The sequence below is a fragment of the Notamacropus eugenii genome, chromosome 2 (assembly GCF_028372415.1).
Source record: "Notamacropus eugenii isolate mMacEug1 chromosome 2, mMacEug1.pri_v2, whole genome shotgun sequence".
NCBI lineage: Eukaryota > Metazoa > Chordata > Mammalia > Diprotodontia > Macropodidae > Notamacropus > Notamacropus eugenii.
Genome location: NC_092873.1, coordinates 60,526,749 through 60,550,848, shown reverse-complemented (window position 1 = coordinate 60,550,848; position 24,100 = coordinate 60,526,749). Strand labels below are relative to the sequence as shown.

At 43.8% G+C, this 24,100-nt stretch overlaps 1 protein-coding gene across 2 annotated transcripts; it reads right to left on the bottom strand.

Annotated features, from left to right (window-relative positions):
- Positions 1-4,998: 4,998 nt before the first annotated feature.
- Positions 4,999-22,293, bottom strand: LOC140525300 (uncharacterized). 2 transcript variants are annotated; one of them, XM_072640554.1, is made up of 6 exons: positions 22,083-22,293; positions 18,936-19,172; positions 18,536-18,610; positions 16,637-16,763; positions 14,843-14,938; positions 4,999-13,295 (listed from the first exon to the last, which is right to left on the bottom strand). In XM_072640554.1, exons 3-6 carry the CDS (start codon positions 18,584-18,586, stop codon positions 10,447-10,449), a joined length of 3,123 nt encoding a protein of 1,040 aa, XP_072496655.1. In that variant the 5' UTR covers positions 18,587-18,610; positions 18,936-19,172; positions 22,083-22,293; the 3' UTR covers positions 4,999-10,446. The 2 variants fall into 2 exon arrangements, with proteins under 2 accessions (XP_072496655.1, XP_072496656.1); XM_072640555.1 differs by lacking the exons at positions 16,637-16,763; positions 18,936-19,172; positions 22,083-22,293 and having other exon boundaries at positions 18,536-18,612.
- Positions 22,294-24,100: the final 1,807 nt, after the last annotated feature.

Genomic DNA, 24,100 nt, shown 5'->3' with positions numbered 1-24,100 from the left:
TATGTGGTTCTTTTTGATGTTCCTTTTTTTCTTCAGCCTCACTGTCACTAACCATCCTCTGCTCATCTTCTAAGTCTCCACATGCCCTCCTCCAAAGCCTTCTATTTTAACATATATGCATAGTTGAAGTAAACAGTTCAGCAGTTGGTCATGTCTGAAAATAGACATTTCATTCTGCATCTCTACTCAAGATGTGGAAGACATGGTTCATTTTCCATCTTCATTGCACTGAAGAAGGTACTGAAAAGGGGACACAGTCAAACGAGACAGTTTTGGAACTACTACATTAAATTTGTTGTGTATTTAAAAAAACAATCTATACATAACCAAAATCCACAGTTATTTGTATTATTTTTCAAGGGTTTTTGTATATGGAAATGATATAAAATAGCCCAGATGAAGCTTGCATTAATTAACCAGGCTCTGGGCTCTGTCTGAGGAGGCTGGACTGTAAAAGCCTTCAAGCTCGAGGTCTGTGGTCTTAAGAACTATAATCCTCTGTTTATTTTTGTCAAGTTCATAATTATAAACATTTTATTTTTAAAAACTTGAGCTGACCTCAATCTGTGTCATCAGGATCCAGGATTATCTTGACAGTCTAAAACATGGGGCTGAATTTCAAAGGATAAAAATTAAACAGATGAATGTTAGATCTTACATTTGGATTGAAAAACAAAAATTCAAAGTGGAAAAAACATTTGATGGCAATATGAAAAAAATTTTGGATTTTATTATTGGATTGTGAACTCAGTATGTATCAGTACTGTGATGTTGCAGCTGAAATATCTGAAGCATTGGGGTACATTAAGAAAGGCCTAGTTTTCAGTATTGAGGAAGTTATCCTTTGATAAATTTGATCACACCTGGAAGACTACGGGCCAGCACATTTTAAGGATGTTGACAAGCTGCATTTATTGCAGTGTTAGGGAAGGACTTGGGGTTATGCCATAGAGGTTTCCTTTCAAGGGTCCAAGAATATTTGTCCTGGAGAGAAAAAGACTTGGGGAAAACACAATAGGTATCTTTTAGTATTTGAAGGTGGTCCTCTGGAAGAGAGAGAAGACTGGTGTTTATTAGTATCAGAGGAGCAAAGGGTGAGCATTTCAAAGGGGACTAATTCAGACTAAGCTCCCTAACAAAGGGAACCAGATGTAGAAGGGGATGTTTCAAGAGGTGGGGGTGGCGGGGGGGGGGGGAGGTCCTTTTGATTGGAGTCAGGGCTCAGGGAGCACTTTGGGGGGATGTTGAATAACTTGTCAACAAAAACATTCAAAACACCTGTTACCTAGCATTTCTCAAGTGCCTGCCATGTGCCAGATGCAGTTCTAAGTGCTGGGAATAGATACAAGGAAACCCATAAATAGGGCCCCAGTCTTCAAGGATCTTACATTTCAGTGGAGGAGACAGTAGGGAAATCTCTATCCCTCTATCTATCCACACATAGTGTAAATGGAAGGCACTGTAGAAATGAGAATTTTAAACAAGCCTAAGTGAAAGAGTAACCTTTATTTACAGTCTTTAAAAATAACACGTGGGCTTCTTTCTTTTCCCAAGGTGCTAACAAAGGGTCCTGCTTGTTACTTTGCTGCCTCTAGGACTCTCTCCCTTCTGTGGGGATTTTCAAAATTGTTCAATCTACAAGAAAAAAAAAAACCCACCAGTAAGAGCTGTGAGCCAAAGGAACTTTATGAAAGGGTCCATGGCCCCTCTAATGAAGTGGACCTCAAATCTTTATGACCTGAGATGCCCACTTCCTCCAGGGCCTTCATATTATACCTGGACAATACAGGTGAAGCAGGTCAAAAACTCAGAGTCTGATGGATGAATAGATCTTACCCTTGCCCCTCCAAGAGGGTCTACATAAAATGCAGACTCCCACTGGTTGCCAAATAAGCTAGTGAGCAGACCTTAAAAGACCTATCTTGATTTTTCAGGAGGTCCTTCCAAAGCAGATGAGCAGGAATGTGGGGTTGGGCTAATGAGCAGATATCAAAATATCTACATGGGCTGAGAGCTGGTAGAAAGGCACATTGAGGACAGGCAACCAAGTCACTCACTGGCTACATCTCCTGGTTATCTCCCCATGTTGGGCAACAGAAGGATGACAAACTGGGGGCTTTCCATGTAACTGAGTCATCTCTGCCTAATATGCAGAGCTTATAATCACCACCCCTGTGGAATGATATCAAACTGTTTAATACTGATTGGAATAAAATAGGGGTCTAATCATTGATCACACTTCTTTGTAGTTTTCTGTATAGTTTTTGTGTTATGTAGTCACCATCAGTTCTTTGCAGTCCCCACTGTTAGATTTCATATATATCCTCCATGTTTCCTTTGGAAATGATGTATCATTTCTTGTGGCGCTTCCATACATCACCTTCCCCTAATCATACATCCTTCCTTTCCTGGAAAAAGACTCTTCCACTTTGTTGCATCCAGTTCCACCCAAAGGTCGGTCATTTCTAACTTGTATTTGGCTTTGCCACTCCCTGCCCCCATCCTGTGCCCTTTGGGGGCCATCTTGTTTACAGATGCCTTCTGCTCTAAGAGGGGTCACTTCTTTATGCTTCTTGAAGCTTGTGTCTGCTCCCCATTCCTGCTTTCAGAGCTCATTTTCCTCTGATTTAAGCTACTGCTTCTACAATATTAAGTTTCATGCATTTACCTGATAAGAGTTTAACTCTACATAACGTTCTAATTTGTCTTCAAACAAACATAATTTGCCTTTCTACTTACAATATACTTTACTATACATAGCACTTGGAATATAAAGTTAAAAAAATAATTCCTTCAGTGATAAGACCTTATAATAAAAAAGCCAGGAAACATTTTTACAAATATCTAGATTAGCATTTAGGATAGGATACCTAGAGAAGAAACGCTAGCAGAGTACTTTATCAAGTCAGGTTCTATCATGGAAGAGATCAAACCTATACCCAATCTTGCCCCATTATTATTTCTTGCCTTATGTTCTAAATACTAACCGTAATCTAACCAAAGGCAAAAAGTTGCTTTTCCTGTATTAGAAACGAGAAGATGCCTGTTTGATCTGTTTTGTGAAGAAAACTTGTAAAGCTGGAAGAACAGGTTTTCTCATAAACCCAAGGCCACTCTCTCTTTTGTGGGCTCTCATAAATGTTGGCTTTCAGGAGTTGGGTCCCATCTTTCAGACTTGTCTCTCTCTACCCCACCTCCCCCTTGACTCCTATTCATGCAGTCTCCTGGTTCCCTTATCACATCTGAGCAGCTGAATTGGATCTTTTTTGTCTCAAACTCTTCTATTGAAGTATCAGTTCCCAAAAATGTGGCCCCTGGGGTGCTTGCCAAATGTGACCTTGAAGCCTATTCCCTGTACCTGTTCTCACTAAAACCCACTCATTTTCATCCCTCAGTAGCTCTTATGGGTCTGCAAGTGTATAAATATGCCACTATATTTACTGACACTTTGGGATCCATTACTGTGAAAAAAGGGGCCCCTCTGCCCTGCAATCTGCAGCTTTCACAATAAACTTGAGCAGTTTGCCTGCTAACTGGATTGCAGTTTTTTGCATTACTGTGGCAATTCTTGATGTCTCATGGAGTTATTAGCTTCCATTTTGCCAATTCTAATTTCCAAGGAGTTATTTTCTTCATTAGAGTTTATGCCTCTTTTACAAAACTGTTCATTCTCTTTTCCTGGCTTTCTTCCCCACTTCTTGCTTTTCTCATTTTCTCTGCTGCTCTCATTTTGGTTTTTTTAAAAATCACTTTGTAACCCTTCTTTTTTTTTTTTTTAAAACTTCCTTTAGCTCTTCTAGGAATTCTTGTTCGACTTTCATCCAATCTGCCCCTTTTCCTTTAAGGTCATTGTCCTCCGTGTTTGTGTCTTGAGCTTCCTTGTCATCATAGCAGCTCTTGATGGTTGGGTTCTTTTTTTTTGTTTGTTTATTCTTCTAGCTTCTTTATGGACTCTGGATTTTATGTTAATGTTGGGCTCGTGTGATTTGGGAGGGGATGGCTGGCTTGATCTTCCATCCTTTTATGTCCTGCTGCTTCCACATCTCAGTTTGGGGACTTACACAATTTTAGCACTCCCAGTGTGGTGTGGTCTATTCATTGTCCCTTTGGACAATGCAAGTTTGCTGGTAAACTTAGACACTGTTAACCCACTGGGATGTTCTGCAGGTTCAGAGACACTGAACTACTTACTGCCTCCTTTTTGGTCCAGGAATCCTGTCCTGGTGATTCTGCAGGCTTAGCCACTGGGTCAAAGACTAGAACTGAGTTGCTGCCCTGCTCTTGGGCTCAGAGCCACACAGCTAAGCTTTTGGAACTTGTTCCTTGTTCAGTTCACAGCTAGGGCTCATGCTTGCCACTGGGACTTTTCCTCTCCACCCTGCATCTAGGTGATAGGTAATAGAGACAACAGGTGGCCTGTGTCCCTGCACCCAGAGCTAGTTCAGGGGTTCCCTAGGATCTCTTTTTTCCCTGGGCTTCCTGCCCTGGTGCCCTGGAAAGCTCAGCAGAACTTGTCTCCAGTGTTCACCAGCTTCTTTGTCTTTCTAAGCTATCCTGGTCTGGAAAAATGCCTCACTATGACTTCTTGACTTTCCCAATAAGAATGTGGTTTGGTATGTTTTCTAGATCTTTGTCAAAGAGGTGTGCTGGGCAAGTCATGCTTCTCACCCTGCCACCTTGACTCTGCCTCGGTGTGGCAATTCCAACACACCTTTCCCCAACCCGTTAATGAATCTCCATACAGTTGGTATATTGGGTTTCTCTTGTAGCACCCCTAGATCTGTTGTCTCCCTTTTTCCTCCTTGAGCGTGCATGAGTTCTAACAGGATCATAGTATTTAGAATTGAGAAGAATGATCTTAGACTAAGGTTCAGTCCCCTTATGTTGAGATGAGAAAAACAAGGGTCAGAGATAAGCAGTGACTTGCCCAAGGTCATACAGATCCCAAATAACAGAGAACCCTGTAAAACCTACGATTCATTCTTCAGACGATATTAATTTCAGCATGAATGTGATTCGTGTTTATTTTTGCAAAGGACAAAGGCGGCCAACTTGTGGTTTTTTTCCATTTATAATTTCATTTTAGAATTATGAATGTAGACATCAAAATACAAGCATTTCTACATACTTAGCAGTACACAAAAACAAAATTGCATATAAAATCATGAACCTCCATTTCATACTGTTTGCTTTTAAAAATGTATGATAATACATATAATATACATATTATAGATGTATGTATATATATATATATGAAATAAATTCCACATGTTTCTTTACAGTCCTCACTTCCTTGTTCTTCCTTTTTATTCTATACATGTTAAAACATAGTTTTATGACCCTCTTTCGTTTGGTCTCACAATGGCTAATGCCCTCCTTCAACCCCTTCTCCCCTGTTAAATAGAAACAGAAAGTGAGGAAAAGCCCCTTGTATCAGATAACTGGAGTCAAGCAAAACAAATCCACCCACTGGTCAGTCAAAAGATGTATTTCTTTATTTGTACCTCAAATACACCACCTGGCTTGTCAGAAGGTGGATAATGGTTCCATGCTGGGTCCTCCACTGTGTGTGTTTGTCCTTCATTGCCAAAGAAGACCCTTCCATCAGAGAAATAATGACATGACTTGCGCTTGACTTTGTTTTGAGTGAGGGAGGGCTGTGCAGGTCACCAGCCTCACTTCTCCTCCAGAGCCATCTGGATCCAGTGACCAGGTATTCATCAGGATGACTGGAGATGACTGTGTTGGAAGGGGAGGACCAGGAGGGGGAGGAAGGGCACTGGACCATTGAGGGAGGTTGGGGAGGAGACATGAGAAGCCTGGACAGGTAGGAGGGGCCAGGGGATGAAGGTCATGACCCCAGGTTAAGGACTCTTGGCCTAGGCTCTCAGAGTAAGGGAAAAGAATGTGTTCCCTGACCCTGGCGGGGAAGGTCGTTGAGTCAGTCAGCAAGCACTCAGTCTACACCAGGGCTGGGAGGGGAGTGGGGGCGTCTCCTGGGTTGGTGCCTCGTGGTGTCTGGCGTCCCTGGCCCTTCAAACAAGGGGCATCCAGTCTGGGGTCTTCCAAAGGCCTGGAGAGAAGGATGTGGGGGGCTCGATGGCTGTGTCTGAGGCTCAGCGTGTGGGGGCGCACGACCTCGTTGTCCTCCGTCCAGCGCAGACCGCCAAGGGCCCCCAGGGCTGGACACGGGGGCCTGGGGTCACCGACACCGACCCCTCCTGTTACAGAGGAGGAAACCGAGGGGCCCCAGGTCATCCTCGTCCGCCCACGGGAGCTGGGCAGTCTATGAGGGCGTGGGGCCTGCCCACCTCGGAGCCTCGGCGGCCATCAGGCCTCTCCAAGCCCGGGAGGGAGCCCCAGGCCAAGGGGCGGGGAAACGCCAGCACTGGCTAACTCCAGGAGCCGAGCGCCCTGATTGGCTGAGGGGCGTGCACGTCAATCACGACGCCTGGGCCTCTCAGCCGGCTTCTCCAAAGGTCCTCAGACCCTAACGTTGGGCCGGCGGCGTCCTAGGGCCCGAAGGAGCTGTGGTTTGTAATAAAGGTCACTAGGAAGTGGATGGCAGTGATGCCTGGGGGGAGGGGCACCGCACCGGCGAATGACTGTCATTACGTCACATTAGAGAGTGGGGGAGGGGGCGTGACACATTCTAACATTATCGCACCCAAGTACCTTAAACTTAATCCTAATCTTATTTCATTAATAAAATCACTGGCATCCATCAAATTATAATGAACTGAATAAATGCTAATTAAATTGAGTAGGGGGGGGTCTCAAAGGGAAGAGTGGGGGAGGGGGCAGCGTCCCCTTAGCGCCGGCCAAAGGAAGCGGCTGCTTGGGACATGGAGGCCGAGCTCAAACTACATTACCCAGAAGGCTGTGGCAATTCTCGCCACAGAGTGCGATGCATTATGGGAGTGTTCCTTCTGGGTGTCTTGCGTGCCAACTGTTCAAAGAGCCCGGGCTTCCAGGTCCCATCCCTGCTAGGGAAGCCGCAGAGCAGCTCGGGAAGGAGGAGGGGAGGGAGGGAACGTGCACGTGCATTCCCCACTCACAGCTCCAATCTCCTCCTTGCTGAGGGAGAGGATCAGACTGCGCAAGCGCAGCCCAAGTTCCTGCCCCTCCTCCTCCTTGAGGAGATGAGTCTGGGGGGAGGGGAAGGGAATGAGGGCGGGGCGTAGGGGTGGAGTAGAGCACCTAGCTGCCTTTCAGGGATCTTGGTTACCATCTCCCATGCTCCCTATCCTCCTTCCCAGAATGGTGTCACCCGCAGACTCGATAAGCATGGCATTTATGTCTAACTCCAAAATGTTAAAGCAGCAGATAGCTGGAACACTCCCCTGAAAGCCTGAATCTTTACTGATCACTCTTTGGGGCTTACCAGTTTGGAATCCCTCTGGTGGCAGCATTTTCCAGTCAATTTCTCTTTTTTATAAGAATACCAAAAGTCATCATCAAAAGCTTTGCTAAAACCAGGTAAACATATCCACATTTCCCTTTTACAGACAGTCAAATAATTCAATCAAAAAATAAAATAAGTTTAGTAAATTTTTAACCTTTCAAAATTACCCACACTCCCTAGCTTCCAGCAAACCTTCCTGTACTCCCCCTTCTCAAATTGAAAATAAATTCTAGGGTTTATCATTAATATGTATGTAATAAATACAACTGAAATTAATTTTTTCATAAGGAAACATTACTCGGTACATAACTTTTTAAAAAATAGTCGTTGTTAAATATTTATCAAGAAAGAACCAAATAAATTAGTGAAGCCCTTGATTGATTTTAACCAATAGTCTTATCCTTGGCGTTGTTTCTGAAAGAGATATTCAGAGAAAGAGCTGATAAAGAGATATATAGAATAATTATACATATATGTGTGTATATATATATACACACACATTTTACATGTGTGTACATACTCATATGTATATATACATATACACACATACCTATTTGAATCTAATGGTGGCCTTCTAGGGTGGTGAGTGGGGGTAAAAAGAAATTTACATAACAATTGTATATTTGAAGGTACAGTAAGTTGTACACAGATTTGAAGTTTAATGTGCAATCATATTTTTTATTGTACTGTTAGGGAAATGCTTATTTTGTTCCATGAACTGACAACAGAAGGAAGGAAGGAAAGAAGGATGGAAAGAGAAAGAGAGAAAAAAAGGAAGAAAGAGAAATATGCTTCCATATCAAGGTTAGGATAAGGTTTGTTTCTTTCTTTGGATTTGATTGAGAACAGGACTGAAAATCTGATCCACAGAAGATAAGTTTTTAAAAACAGAATGAAAACAGTATTTAGAATGGGATGTGCTTCCCTGAGTTCCAAACATTTTAAAACTTCGATTACGAAGCAATCTGGTCATTGCTGTGATCAATTAGTTCATCTTTTGCTATGTTTTGTCACTTATTTTTTCTAGTTCAAAGGGTTTTATACCCCATTATCATTCATTTAGTTTAGTCAGTTTAGTCACTTAGTTTAGAAGGAGTTATTCCTTCACCTCTTTTCAAATGTATGAGAAGTATCAAGTTCCCGGCTGGCTCACGAACTGCCTATAGCACAAACTCCCAAGCGCAGCCCAAAGCAGAGTAAAATGCAATGGGGAAATGTTTAACAAAATGAATAAAAAATATGACACATTAAATAATGTTATTTTGTGGTTTTCTAGGTCAATATGGAGCCCACAGGGATCAGTCAGTTTCTATTTCACTTTGACACTGCTGTACTATAACTGGCTCTCCCCTTTCCATCCTCCCCTGGTTTTCCTGCCATTCTCTCTATAATTCACAATATGGACAGACAAACAGAATGAATAGAAAAATAAAGATATATGTATTTTTAAATTAACCATTATTTTTGGAATGTAAATAGATTAAGATATTCCCTATATCCCCTTAACAAGTTTCTCCCTTTCCCTGGGGGTAAGTATATCTTAGGATGGAAATTCAAGGTCTACAATAACATGTTCACTGAGTTCATTTTTAAAGAAAATTTGACATATCAATTAATCTGTTTTGTTTTTTATATCACTTTCATTCTGAAACACATTCCTACCCTCACTCACAGAGAGCCATATATTTTAATAGGATAAAAAAGATGGGAAAACAATTTCCACAAAATTAACCAATATATCAAGAAAGTTCAACAGTATAGGCAATCTTAAACATTTCTAGTCATCCCTCCGCCACCTTCTGAAAATGAAAGAGGTATATATTTTTCATGTCCTGAGTCAAAGAGTCATTAGAATTAATCAGTATTCGGTTTTGGTTGTTTCTTCTTTCCATTTACATTGCTGTATATATTGTTAGTCCTGCATATTTTGCTCTGAATCAGTTGAAATAATTTTTTTCTTATGTCTTTGAATTCCTCATAGCCATCCTTTCTTACAAGATAGAATTATTCCATTATATTCATGTACTACAAACTGCTCACCTATCTCCAATCAGTGGGCTTTGACTTTCACATAGCCCATTCTTGGTGAAGTCAGTTCACAGAACCATAGAATTTGAGAGTTGACATGGACTTCAGTGGTCAACCAGCCCATTTCCAAACACAAACAGGAACTGTATTGTAAGAAAATATTCAACAAATGGTCATCCAACTTTTGTTCAAAGACCTCCAAGGAGGTCTACCATCTCTCTAGGTAGCCTCTTATACTTCTTCAAGTTTTTCCTGATAACAAACCTAAATTAATATCTTTGTAACATCCATACATTGCTCCTAGGTCTGCCAAACAGAACAAGTCGAATCTCTCTCTCAAATAACAGCTTTTCAAATACTTGACAGAATCATGTTCCTGTTTTCTGTTTACCACGGTAAACATGTCCAGTTACTTGAAGTCCATTCCTTAGGACACAGACTCAAAGTCCTTTATCATCCTAGCTGCCCTTCTCTAAATATTCTACCACCCTATCAATAGCAACTTTGTGACCTGCTGCTCAGAATTAAATACAGTATTCAGATGATGTCAGAAGAAGGAAGAGTAGTGTTATTAACTCCTTAATTCATAGAATCTGTTTCACTTGATGGAGCCTAAGATTACATTAGATTTTTTGTTTCCCACATCACACTGTTGACTCATGTTGGGTTTATAGGTCACTAAAACTCCAAGATATTTTTTCAGAATTGCTACCTAACCATCCCTCACCATCTTGTATTTGTAAAACTGAATTTTGTACTCCAGCAAAAGATTTACATTTATCCCTACTGAATTCAGGCCAGTATTCCAGCCTGTCAGTACCCTTCTGGATCATAACTCTCATGTAGTATGTCAGCTCTTCCTCTCACCTTTGCTGTCTGCAGATGTGACAAGCATGCTTTCTAAGCCTTTCTCCAAGTCATGACCATAAATGCGGAGCAGCCCAAGTCAAAAACAGACTCTTGCAACACTGCACTGGAGACTTCCTGCAAGGCTGAGACTGAACCATTAAAAACTATTCTTTGTATTTATTATATTCAAAATGCTTCACTCCAGTATGAATTCTTTCATGGGTAATAAGATGCTTCCTCTCTCTGAAGGCTTTTTTACATTCATTACAAGCAAAGGGTTTCTGTACAGTTTTAATTCTCTGGCAAGTTTGGGGTATTTCCCTCTTAATGAAAACTTTTCCATGGTCTCTACTTTCAAAGGCTTGTTCAACAGTATGAATTTTCTGATGAGCAATAAGGTTTGCCCTTCTACTGAAAGCTATGCCACATTCATTACATGCAAAGGGTTTCTCTCCGGTATGACTTCTCTGATGTCTAACAAGATTTGCTTTCCCACTGAAGGCCTTTCCACATTCATTACATGCAAAGGGTTTTTCTCCAGTATGAGTTCTTTCATGTCTAATAAGGTTTGCTCTCCCACTAAAAGCTTTCCCACATTCTTTACATTCAAAGGGTTTCTCTCCAGTATGAGTTCTCTGATGTCTATTAAGACTTCCCTTCTCACTGAAAGCTTTCCCACAGTCATTACACTCAAATGGTTTTTCTCCAGTATGAGTTCTCTGATGGGTGATAAAGTGTCCTCTCTCACTGAAGGCTTTCCCACATTCATTACATACAAAGGGTTTATCCCCAGTATGACTTCTCTGATGTGTAATAAGGTTTCTCCTCCGCCTGAAAGCTTTTCCACAATCATTACATGGAAAAGGTTTCTCTCCAGTATGAGTTCTATGATGGGTAATAAGGCTGGCCCTTTGGCTAAAGGTTTTCCCACATTCATTACATGCAAAAGTTTTTTCTCCAGTATGAATTCTTTGATGTCTATTGAGGCTTCCCCGCTCACTGAAAGCTTTCCCACATTCATTACATCGAAAGGGTTTCTCTCCAGTATGAGTTCTCTGGTGTGTAATAAAGTATCCCCTTCCACTAAAGGCTTTCCCACATTCATTACATGTAAAGGGTTTCTCTCCAGTATGAGTTCTCTGATGTGCAATAAGGTTTCCCCTTACACTAAAGGCTTTCCCACATTCATTACAGTTAAAAGGTTTCTCTCCAGTATGAATCCTCTGATGAGTAATAAGGCTTCCTTTTTGTCTAAAAGCTTTCCCACATTCATTGCATTCAAAAGGTTTCTCTCCCGTGTGGGTTCTCTGATGACTAATAAGGTTTTCCCTCCTGCTAAAGTCTTTCCCACATTCATTACATTCAAAGGGTTTCTCTCCAGTATGAGTTCTCTGATGTGCAATGAGGTTTCCTCGCTCACTGAAAGCCTTCCCACATTCATTACAGTCAAAGGGTTTTTCTCCAGTATGACTCCTATGATGATAAATGAGGCTTGCCCTCTGACTACAGGCTTGCCCACATTCATTACAAGCAAAGGGTTTCTCTCCAGTATGAGTTCTCTGATGAGTAGTAAGGTTTCCCCTCTGGCTGAAGGTTTTCCCACACTCATTACAAGCAAAGGGTTTCTCTCTAGTATGGGTTCTCTGATGACTAATAAGGTTTTCCCTCCGGTTGAAGCCTTTTCCACACTCATTACATTCAAAGGGCTTCTCTCCAGTATGAATTCTCTGATGTCTGTTAAGACTTCCCCTCTCACTGAAGGCTTTCCCACATTCATTACATTCAAATGGCTTCTCTCCAGTATGAATTCTCTGATGGATAATAAAATGTCCACTCTCACTGAAGGCTTTCCCACATTCATTACATTCAAAGGGTTTCTCTCCAGTGTGAATCCTCTGATGTCTATTAAGGCGACCCCTTTCACTGAAGGCCTTCCCACACTCATTACATTCAAGGGGTTTCTCTCCAGTATGAATGCCTTGGTGACTTTTGAGTATTTGACTGTCACTGAAGGCTTTCCCACATTCATTACATGCAAAGAGTTTCTTTCTAGTATGAGTTTTCTGATGATTAATAAGGCTTTCCCTGTGGTTGAAGCTTTTCTCACATTCATTACATCCAAAAGGTTTCTCTCCAGTATGAATTATCTGATGTCTATAAAGGCTTTTCTTAACATTAAAAACTTTCCCACAAACTTTACATTCAAAAAGTTTCTCTCTAGTGTGAATTCTCTTATGTATAATCAAGTGTTCACTTTCACTGAAAGCTTTTCCACACTCATTACATTTAAAGAATTTTTCACCAGTATGAATCCTCCGATGTCTACTAAAACATCCCCTCTTACTGAAGGCTTTCCCACATTTGTTACATTCAAAAGGTTTCTCTCTGGTATGAATTCTTTTATGTTTAGTCAAGCTTTCCTTGTAGCTGAAGGCCTTCTCATATTGCTTATATTTATGTTTGTCTCTGTTCTGATGGCCAATAAAATCTGACCTTCTGTCAATGGCTTTGCCACATTTAATATGCTTATGGTGCTTTTCTCCAGCATGTATTCTGTGAAATTTAATTAGGTCTGAGTGGTACCTAAAGGGCTTCTTGCATTTGGTATAGTTAGAAAAATTCTTCCCTAAGGAGAATGTATTACAAGTAATTAGGACAGGAAAATCTTTGAAGCCCTTTGCAGTCACCTTATATTTATAGAGACTTTTCCCTATTGTTCCTTTCCAAACTGCAACAAAGTCTGACCCAAAGTTCAATCTTCTCTCAAATGTATTAATCTGAGGTCCACTTCTTTTATTAAAAGTTGCTCTGGGAGTGGCTGTTCCTTGTCTGGAGTGTCTCTCCAGGTCACCCTTGGGTTTTTCTAAATCAACATCATACTCCCTGGCTTTGTCCATCTTGCAACGCCAGGCTACACCCTTTGGCAATCTCTTCTTGGATGATGCTTCTATGCAAATACTCTGCATCAGACTCGAGTTTCTTGTTTTAAATTTGATCTCATTACTAAGGGAATCTGAAAAAATAAAAAAATAAAATCACTAGCCACTGATTCTGTACCAAGAGCAAGGAACCTTCTTTAGAGCAAGTTCTAGTTTCTGTCTCTTCCAATAAAGACAATGATGCTTAATTTGAACCAGGTAGAACAAGGACCTCTTCTCTGAAATGAAGCCACACAGATAAAAAGATATCAAAAGAACACCTAGCTGCCTAAGACTAATGAGATACATTCCAGTGCATTCAAACAATTATAGATGTCAGTAAAAACAACGTTTAATGGAAAGTCAAATTATCTTCTGTATAACTAAAGAGTGGCAAGTCACATAGGAAGGGGGAAAAATCAGCAGAGAAATATCATTCAAATGAAATATATTCAACTTAGAATCTACAGAAGAAAGTGACAGATTTAGAAGACCGTAAGCATCTGAGGAAATCTTTAAGAACCACTAGGCTTTCCTCAAATTGGGAAAATCAAAAGAAATGAACCCATATATTTCAGTAAAGTGCATTTTTATGTGTGTGTATTTGTATTTATATATATATGTGTGTGTGTGTATGCTGACTCTCAAACTAATGGGAGACAGATCTAAAGGGGAGAATGAGGAGCAATGGGTACAAGTTGCAAAGATATAATTATACTTAGGCAGGGCATAGAGGATGACTAGAGAGTGGTTTGAAGCACTAGGTTTTGTTTCCCAGTGGAGCAGGGGTCCCAACTCTAGATCTAATTTCTTACATTGAAAGACAGATTGGGGGTTTATTGACCCCTCTGTTACTGTGTTTATTTGGTTCTCTGTGCTATATACCTAATGTGTTCTACTGATTGACATTTTTGTTTTTATCAATGTACCAAATAATTTTGATCGTTACTACTTTGTAATAACCAACTGACACCTGTATACCCATTTTCTTTCTTCTTTTTTTGTTATTTCCCTTAAGCTTCTTGGCTTTTTGTTCCTCCAGATATAATTGTATCATTTATTTTTGGCTCTATAATGTAATCCTTTGGTGGTTTGATTAGTATGACACTAAAAAAGTAAATTTATTTAGGGAGTATTGTCTTTTATTTTTGATATTAGCACTATCCAACCATGAGTTATTAATATGTCTAAAAACATCTGTCTATGTTTCTCTAAAGAATGTTTTGTGTCTGTGATGATGAAGCTGTCCAGCTCCTGGCAGGTGGGGGCTCCAATGCAGAGGCTCTCGAGACCTTCTTCTTCAGACATGGCCAATGCATGGGTTTGCTTTGCTTGATCATCTTATTTGTTATAAAGAGTTTTTTCAATAATTGGGGTCATTGGAAAGAGTTAGATGAGTGACACCCCTCAAAAAAGAAAAGGAGTCACTGTAGCATTTTTTTAAATGGACTGACAAGAACAAGAGGCAGTCAGGAAGAGATATAGACACAGAGGAAAATTGTGTAACCCATGAATTAAATTTATTATATAGTTTTGGAAAGAAATAAGCAATATTGAGCTGAGGGATTACATAGGTAATTCTTTTTCAATTCTTTGTACATAAAAATATTCACATTTGTCAACCTGCCTGCTGTTCACTCACCTAGACAAGACCCTTTGGCACCTCTGTCTTTGGGGCTCCACGCTGCTTCTTGCTTCTCCAACACGGATATCATATCCAGTCTGGAAATGGGAATTCCTGCACACAGGGACAGAAGACAATCAGAACTTAATTACTCAAGGATAAGTAGGGTGTGGAGAATGACCAGAGGAAGGTCTGAAGCACTTGTTTTTGTCTCCCAGTGAAGCAGTGATCCCAACTCCAGATTCAATTTCTTGCACACCTCTGCTGTCTGTCCCACATATCCTAACTGAGCAACAAGCTCTACGGGCTCTTCATCCAAAGGCATCTTGCAATCGAGGCAACAGCTATTCTTTCCCCATTTGGTCTGTGCTCCCAGATCCTTTACAAAAGGCCCCCAAGTCCTCAAGGCTTTGATGCCACCAGAACAATGTTACCCTCAAAGAGGAGACCCAGAAGGACCTGACCATCCTCAGATTCCCACCTAAACCCAGCCCCTGTGCTGGATCTCCTCAATTCCAGAGGTGAACTCTACAGGACCAGGACTACCTTTGGACAACCGCAAAGCTCCTTCAATGTCAGACTTCCCTGCGTTTGTTCCAACACCAACATTCCACCAGTACTTCACTATGGGAATGGAGGTTAGGACACATAATTTTCTCAGGAATTAAGAATGAACAGAGGACGCAAAATAGGTACGAGATCATGGTGGCTAGGTTGCACACTGGCTTCTTTGTGGTTGCTCGAACAAGACATTCCATCTCCCAGTCAGAGATGGCACTTCCAGTGGCTCTCCTTCATGCCTGGACTTCTTACCTTCCTCACCTGTCTCCTGGCTTCCTTTAGATCACTGCTAAAATCTGACCTTCTTCCAAAATCGAATCCCAATCCCCCTTAATTCTAGGAACTTTTCTCTATGGATCATCTCCAATTTAGTCGGCCTATATCTTGTTTGTACATAGCAATTTGTATATTGTCCTGTTTTTGCCTTTCCCTGTATGACCAATACTTAGAGTACCTGGCACATAGTAGGAGCTTAACAAATGTTTCCTTATCTGACTGAGCAGGCTACATAACATGTATGCAATGAGGAATCCCAAAGAACAGGAACACTTGAGGGAAAGTATGTTAGGAAGAGAAGAGGAGCTGGCATGGGCAGGAGAGAAGCAAGGCAAGTGAACTGCCCAAGAACTTCCCCAGTAACCCCACAAAATATGTCACAAGAGAAAAAGAGAAAAAAGGAGGTCACCACACATGAGGTGCAGCCCATTCAACCTTCAGGGACTATGAATTGGTCAAGATCTGAATTAGGCTCAGAGGGAAAATCAATCCACTCTACACTAAGAAAGGAAGACGCATACCAGACCCTGGGCATGCCCACCAAAAACGCCTTCACTGAGAAAACCACATGGACACAAGAGAAAGAAAACAAGGGGTACAAAAAATAAAGTCAGATCATTTGGGGAAAGAGGCACAATTGGCTCTAGGGGGCCCTCAGGTAGGAGGTGACGCTTTAGCTGTGCAAAAACCCAGAGACAGGAGGTAGAATCACTGTCTGTAGAAGGATGTGCACAGGCGGCTCCCCTGGACTCACAGAAGGCAAACTGAAATGATGTGTGAAAAGCCAGGAAGGGCAGGAGGATCCCACATTGTGAAGGGTTCTGGATGCTAAAGAGAGGAGCAGAGGGACAGTAAATCCAGAGGCATTCTCTCTATAGGCCACAAAGGGGCCAGGACACTTCCAGAGTGATAGGCAGCCTGGAATACTTTTGTCAAAACTCAGTTCTGCATTTCACACAGGGGAGCTGTGCTTACCCACAAAGACCAGGTTCTCGTAGGTCTCCAACATCACGTCCCTGTACAGGGCCCTCTGAACAGGATCTAGGCATCTCCACTCCTCCCTGGTGAAGTCCACAGTCACATCCTTGAACGTCATGGCTTCCTGAATGAAGCACATTTCTGTTCAGTCAGGGTCCGTGCCTCCTAATAGCTGCTATTTCCTATTCGTGGTGGGCCTTGCTCCCATACTAGATGCGGTAGCTCACACACATTTGATTACCCAGGTCACCCCAACAATCCTCTCTAAAAGGAACCCCTCAGAAAACCGTGCCCTTTATTCCCAAAGCCCCAAGCCACATGAGAGTATCAGCCTCCATGCGACCACTGAACATACAACACTAACACTGGCAATCACTCCAAATGTTAATCTCTCCTTAGATACATTCAAGAGATCCCTCTCCATTACTGACCAACTACTTCAGAAGACAATATCCCAAGTTTAGAATTTTCAATAACGTTTTTAAACATTAACAGCAAACATTAACAGCACTCAGTTTTCTCTTGGTGCATCACCTTCTTTGCTCCTTGGAGAGAGCTTTGAATATTGGTTTTTGTTCAGTGAACCAATGACTATTTTAGAGCCCATGGTTTAAACTAGTGGGCCCTTGCATCCCTTGCCCCTTTTACTTAAATTTCTGATTTCTGCAGAGATGTGGTATCTAGTAGAAAGCTGTTTGCAAAATACTGCCTGTTCCTTCCTCCTACTTTTATCAAGGATGACCCCACTAGGCACAGTGGCTTTTTCTCATGAAGATTTTGTAGAGATAGGAAAATAAGCCCTGGGATCAGTAGTTAATGAAATCTTTTTTGATAGACTTTTTCAAAAAGAAGCAATAATATCCCATCATCTTTTCCAAGAAACTAGAAAACGTTCTTTATTAGAAATCAGAAATCAATCCTTCAGTGCTCTCACAGCCAGGCAGTTTCAGACCCGGGCAGCTTCAGGCCCGCTCCCTCACCCCCTCATGCCTGGTCTTTCAATGATTCATTTTTAGAGTTTCTTCTGAGAAATGTGGCTTCCCTATTACTGAAGGTAAAATGGGGTTGTCACAGATCTCCAGACAACGGTTTCCATGCCACTGTTTTTCTTTGTTCTTGTTTTGTCCGTACACCCTGTCGGCACACTGGGTTTAACTGGGGCTCAGGTCGAGTTATCTGTAAATCTGTTTTTCCCACTAATGCTTACTGCTAATTAGACTGTGGTCCTCTGGACAAGTAGTGAACCAGGGCTGGAAGAGACAATGGTCCAGCACAAAGGGAGGCAGGAGCACATGCCCCACCGGAGGCTAAGGCATCTCTTCTCCTGCTGACCGCTCTCACTTTCAGGAAGTTTGCGCTCACATCGCTGTGTATTCACTTCTTTCTGTGTCCACTCCTCACCCCTGGTGGTGCCTGCTGGGGCCAACCAGAACCAGTCCTCTTCCACTGGCCCAGCTCTTGTGCAACCCTTCAACCTTCTCCAATCCAAGCATCCCAAGTCCATTTGCGGGATCCTCCTCTGACAAGACTTCAAGCACCTTCTGCATCCTTTGGACATGTTCCCACTTGTGTAAACATCCTTCTGAAAAAGTGGGGCTGTAGCGGGATCACAGCCCTGCACAGCCATGGCAGGAGGTTGCACTAGCCTACACTACTTCTCGTCCTCCCTTACCCCCTCTAGTCCCTGCCTCCCTTTTCTCTCCTGTCTTTTTCTCACAGTCTCTGCTTGTCTCTTATCTGAGTAGACACAAACCCACCAATAGAAAGTAGGGTCACTGGGGAAGGAGCAGCTTCACTTTTGCCTTTAGGAAGCATGGAATGATGTTTGCTGAACTGAAAGAGAGAAAAGAGAACAGGAAGGAGAGAGAAGAGGGTCAGGGAAGAATTCAAACTCACCTGAAGTGTGGCCGTGAGGAAACTAGAAGACATTCCCTCCTTATGCTCCATAGTGCTACTTGGGAAAGGGCTGAGCTGGAGGAGAAAGAGGTGGTGAGGATCAGAGACCACTGAGCCCCAAGCCCTTCTGCACTGTCAATGCTGCCCCTTAGATCATCCCCCCATCCACATCCTCTACCCATCTTACACTCCTAAAGAATGGCCAAGTGGACAGACCACTTGGTCCTTTCCGCTTTCCATGGGCTTTCCAATCTGTGAAGGAGCCTGTTCCACAAGGAGCTCTGAGTTGGATTCAGCAGCTGTGACTGTCCATCTCTCCCCTGCCTCTCTCTCTCCTGTTTTCCTGTGCCCCACAATGGGAAGACTCCCTTCTCCCTGCCCATCCTTTGGAAATTCTCACCTCTTTCCCCAAGGCCTCAAGCCAAGTCCTCCATCGTCATGACCTCTGTGCTATACTCCCAATATGACTTCACTCAGGGACCTCTTGGTCCAGCCAGGATGACCAGGAACAGCAGGACCTTCCAAGGTCTCTTCTTTCACATTATGCACTGTCCTGGAGCTCCAGGGGAAATTGTTGAGCCACAGTCTTCTCCTGGGGGTATCCCCCATCACCTTTCCCTTGCAGTAAAGCTGGGGTCTGGGGGCACAAAAGCAAAATCACTTCAACTGAGGCCCTCTCTTTGGGGCTTAGCTCTCTACCTCCAGCTGGCCAATGTATCCCTGGTGCTGCCAGGTGGGGCCCTGAGGACACTACCCAGGGCCCCTCATGCCAGACAGAAGGAGGAAGCAGAAGAGAACTGAAATCACAATCACATAGTGTAACTCAGATCCTTTTAAGACAGCCACAGTCCTGGGCATGCAAAAGAACTGGTGATGAATTTCATTCTTTAAAGGAACATTTAAGGGAGAAAAAAATGCACCCACAGAAGGGGAAACAAGACCCTATGGACTAATGAAATGGTCAGCAACTCCCAAGAGGCCACAGGTATTTGGTGAGGAATGTTTTGGTCACAGAAATGTATCATCATCATCATCTCTCTCTCTCTCTCTCTCTCACACACACACACACACACACACACACACACACACACACACACACGCATGTGCAAACGTTTTGTTCAGGGTGTGTGCCCAGGGGAACTTTTTAAGATGACCATTTAATGAATAACTTAGTAATAAAGGATAGCATTTTTATTAATCAAACTCAAAGATGAAAATCCTAACAAACCTTAGTTTCTTTTAAAATTAACAAGTAAATTTTATTTTAAAATACAAACTTTGCAAAGAGCTCCTTTTACTCGTACCCTGCCCCTTAAAATAAAATTTAGAATACCCTTTAAGTCTCATTTTCTTGGCAAAAAAATTCCTCTCCTCCCCTGGCCCCTCTCTTCATTATCAAGGCCAACATATGAGATCATGGCCTAGTGACCAGAGGCACATTCTTTTCAGTGATATGTTATGGTTTCTGCCTTTCCTCCCCAATAGAGGCCCTGGAAAACAAAGTGAACAGAGGAGTCGGAAGGGAACAAAAACGTCTAACTGAATTTTCCCTCAACTGGAAGCAAACTGGAGTCCACTAAGTACAAAGGAGGAAAGGGGAAGTTCACCAGACTCAACAGAACTGGGCTAGACAAGCAGAAACATCCCTCAAGCCAGTAAAGCATTGCCCCTCAGAGGGCACAGAGGAGGGTCCAGGACTGACTGGCACACCTTCTTACTCCAGCAGCAGTCTCACAGAAATGGCAGAGGGGAAATGAATAGGAAGCAAGGGAAGGAAGCAGGAATGGATCACAGAGTTATAGTTGGAAGATGTCAGCCACAGCCAGGCTCAAGCTCTCAGGGGCAACTGGCACATAAGGGTGTGCCTAAACACGCCAAGAACACACTGCACATATCTATGCTCACACATATCCACCCGAACTTTCAGTCAAGTCTGGAAGAGGGGAACATTTGAGGGAGAAAGAATGAAGTCAGTTTGGGCGTGTAGAGTTTAAGAAATCTACAGGACATCCAGTTCAACAACAGGCAGTAGGCAATGTGAGACTAGGGGGTTAGCAGAGAGGAAAAGTCTGGATAATCAGACTTGAGAGTCATTAGCACAGAAATCATTGAATTTATGGGAGCTGATGAGATCACCAAGTAAAATAGGATAGGGGCAAAGAGAGGAGGGCCTGAGACAGAGTCTGTGGGACATTCACAGTTAGCAAGCATGACCTAAAGGTCCAGCAAAGGAGACAGAGAAGGACTGGTCAGGAGGGAGAGTGGTATCCTAAAAACCTAGAGAGAAAAGAGGATCAAGGAGAAGAGAGTGACCAACAGTGTCAGAGGCCACAGAGAAGTGGAGGATGAGGACTGAGAAACTAGGAGATCACTGGTAGGATGGTGAGGTCAGAAGCCAGGCTGTATGGGGTGGACGGAAGACACTCTTTGGGAAGAGTTTATCCACAAGGGGAGGAGGGCATGAGATGACAGCTGGCAGGGTTCCCTCCACCGTGTCCTCCATGACTCTGAGCTGGAAGCTGAAGGTCAGCGCCCTCCAGACGGTCAGCGGGCACCTAGCCCAGGGCTCACCTCACCTAGACAGACAGGGGATCCCGGAGCCCAGGAAGTGCTGCCTCCCACAGCCTCCCCAGTCACGCACGAGGGGGGCAGCCCTCAGCAGCCACAGCTAGTGAAAACGGAGAGTTCATCGGGGAAGCCGGGGTGGCAGCGGGCTCTGCGGCTGAGACCTCCCGTTAGGCAGTGGATCCCTAGAAGGAAGGCTTCGGGGGCGAGGGGCGTTCTGGGAGGCTGAGTCCAGAAGTCACGCGTGCAGGACGATGGGGTGGGGGTGGGGCTGGAGGCAGGGAGAGAAATCAGGGGAGGAACCCGCTGGGGGTTGGGGGGGGCGCTGAGAGGGGGGACCGTCTAACAGCGGACACCTGGCGGGGCAAGGGGAGGAAGGGAAAGGATGGCGGGGGGCGGGAGGGGGCAGAAGGTGGCAGAAGGTGGCGGGGCAGTCTGGGTCTGGTTCCACTCGAGATGTCGGAATGGGGGAGGGTTCTGAAGGATGGGGGCAGAGCGGGGAGACCTCGAGGCTGAGGGAGGCGGGAGGACGGACACACGGACAGGGACACACACATACACACACACGCACGGTCGCGTGCACCCTAACACGCGCTTGCACGACCACCTGCACTAGTACACACTCAGGAGCTTCCATACACCAACTGCGTGCACACACATCCTTTCACAAGAACCCAGAGCCACAGGCAAGCTCCCAGGATTGGGGGCTTGGGATTCCGGGCCGCGCGTGCGCACTGTCACAACTGACACCGCCCCGCCCTCACACAGCCAGCGGCTCCAACACCGGGCCGCGCGTGCGCCCTGACACTGCCAGGGCGCGCACGGCAAACGTGGCGCTAGGGGGCGGGGTTGAGGAAGCGCGTGCGCGATGCCCCGCCCTCACTCGCAGACGGCTCAGCACACGCACACGAGAACTGGGGGGGGAGGGGACGCAGGAACTGGTGTCGCGCGTGCTCCATCATACTCTGCCTCGCTCGCTCACCTTCGTGGCTCCGACGGAACCGGCAGCCGGGAACGCGGAGCGGAGAGCCCCTGCGGCGCTTGCGCTCTTACTCCCTTCCCTTCTGTGGCTCAGCGGATCGGAGGTGCGCTCAGAGAGACGGAAGAACCATTCCCATGATGCATTTCCCTCTGCAGCAATGTTGACAGATTAGGGAGGCGCCGCGGGGCCCTCCGCAAGAGCATTCTGGGAAGTAGAGTGCGGAAGCCCAAAGTCTCAGCCTGCTCACGCTTTGAGTCGTTGGCCTAGACTATATCTCCCAGAAGGCACAGCGGTCCTCCTTCCCAAAGCATTGAGTCTGCGCACTGGAGGGAGGCTTGTGGGGATTCCATTTCTGGCCTTACCTTTGATTTCCCTCTACACTAACCCTATTGAGTCGTCCCTTGGGTCGAATGTGAACACCGACCGCTTTATCTGGCCCTTATTTATCTGATAATTAAGTGATTCAGCACCCCACCTCTCACTGGGCTTGTTTCTGCAAAACCTGTAGGTCTCCGTGACCCCAAGGCCCCTCGCAGCTCCAGCTGTCTGACCTATAACCCCACGCTGAGTTCTGTGGGTCACCCCTGGTCAAGTGAAGTCAGTTCTTCACTGTATTAGCTGCTGCCCCCACAGTCAGACAGAACAGCGCTACCCTGGGGGAAATTTGCTCAGGGAGCTAAATCAAGGCAGTGAAAAACTGTATCTCTTTTGGATTCAGAAAAAATCCAGTCCCCGACAAGTATCTTGCAACAATGTTTCCACCTCTCTGCTCAGCGCTTATAGGGAAGCCAAGCTCCACCTTGGAACTTGTCTTGTACGTGGTGCAAGAAGCTGGGCTAAGGTTGATTTCAGCCTGGCTGCTTACCAGCTTTCCCAGGAAATTTTGGTGAAGAGTGAGACTTTTAGTACGTTAGTTGAGGTCTTTGGGATTACTGAAGGCTATGGTCCTATGTTAGTTTACTTCTATGGGTTAGGTTTCACCAATTGATCTGCTATATGGAGTTAAACCTGTCCTGTTAGGCTCCTTCCATGTTTCTTTGTTCCTCTAGATGGATTGTGTCATCTTTTTTTCTACCTCTATAAAGCAGGTTTGGTAGTTTGGTATGACATGAAATAGGGAAATTAGTGTTGGTAGTATTATTATTTTGCTTACAGAGGTATAGTCAAACCATAAATAGTTTCTCTCCACTTATTTTTCTTTTTTTTTTCTTTTCTGTAGTATATTTGGTAATTGTATTCAATTATTTCTCTGTGTGTGTGTGTGTGTGTGTGTGTGTGTGTGTGTGTGTGTTTTGGCAAGTGGATTTCCAAGTATCTTATGCTCTGACACTGCCCCCGCGCTGGTTTAGGCCACATCACCTCATGCCTAAGTTATTACAGTAGCCTGCTTCCGGGGAGGGGTCTAAGCCTCAAGTCAAGGGTCTCCTCAGCCACCAAAGTGATTTTCCTAAAGTGCATAATACTCATACACACCCCACACACACCCTCAGTAACTCCAGTAGCTCCATGCTCCCTCCAGGATCAAATACAAAATGGTCTGTTTGGCATTTGGAGCCCCATTCTACCTTACTCCCGGACAAGTAATCTTTCATCCTGTGACCCTGTTCTCCTGCTTGTCCCACAAACAAGACCTTCTATCTCAGCTCGAGGCATTTTCTTGGGCTGTCCCCCATCCTGGGAATGTTCTCCCTCTTCTAATCTACCTACTGACTCCTCTAGCTTCTTTTAATTCCCAAATAAATCCCCATCTTTTACTGAAAGACTTCTCCAACCCCTAATTCTAAAGCCTTCCCTCCATTAATTATTTCTTATTTATCCACCTTGCTTGGTATATACCATAGATCACCACATAATTGTTGCAGATTTTATGCCATTTTGGGGTTTTTTTTGCAAAAAAGTGGGGTGTGACCATTATGTGAAGCTTTTAAAAAATTGTGCCAGTACTACTTAAAAATCATTTATTACTAAACTGTCTTTGGTGCAAGATTAGGATTTGTGGAAAATTTGTGAATATGCAT

Bases quoted from the DNA above. Each gene is read 5' to 3' on its own strand.
- LOC140525300 (XM_072640554.1), bottom strand. From the start codon at position 18,586: ATGGAGCATAAGGAGGGAATGTCTTCTAGTTTCCTCACGGCCACACTT. The intron at 16,764-18,535 runs GTGAGTTTGAAT...TGCTTCATTCAG, and splicing joins TCCTCACGGCCACACTTCAG to GAAGCCATGACGTTCAAGGA. The intron at 13,296-14,842 runs GTGAGTGAACAG...TTATTTTTTCAG, and splicing joins TGCCAAAGGGTCTTGTCTAG to ATTCCCTTAGTAATGAGATC.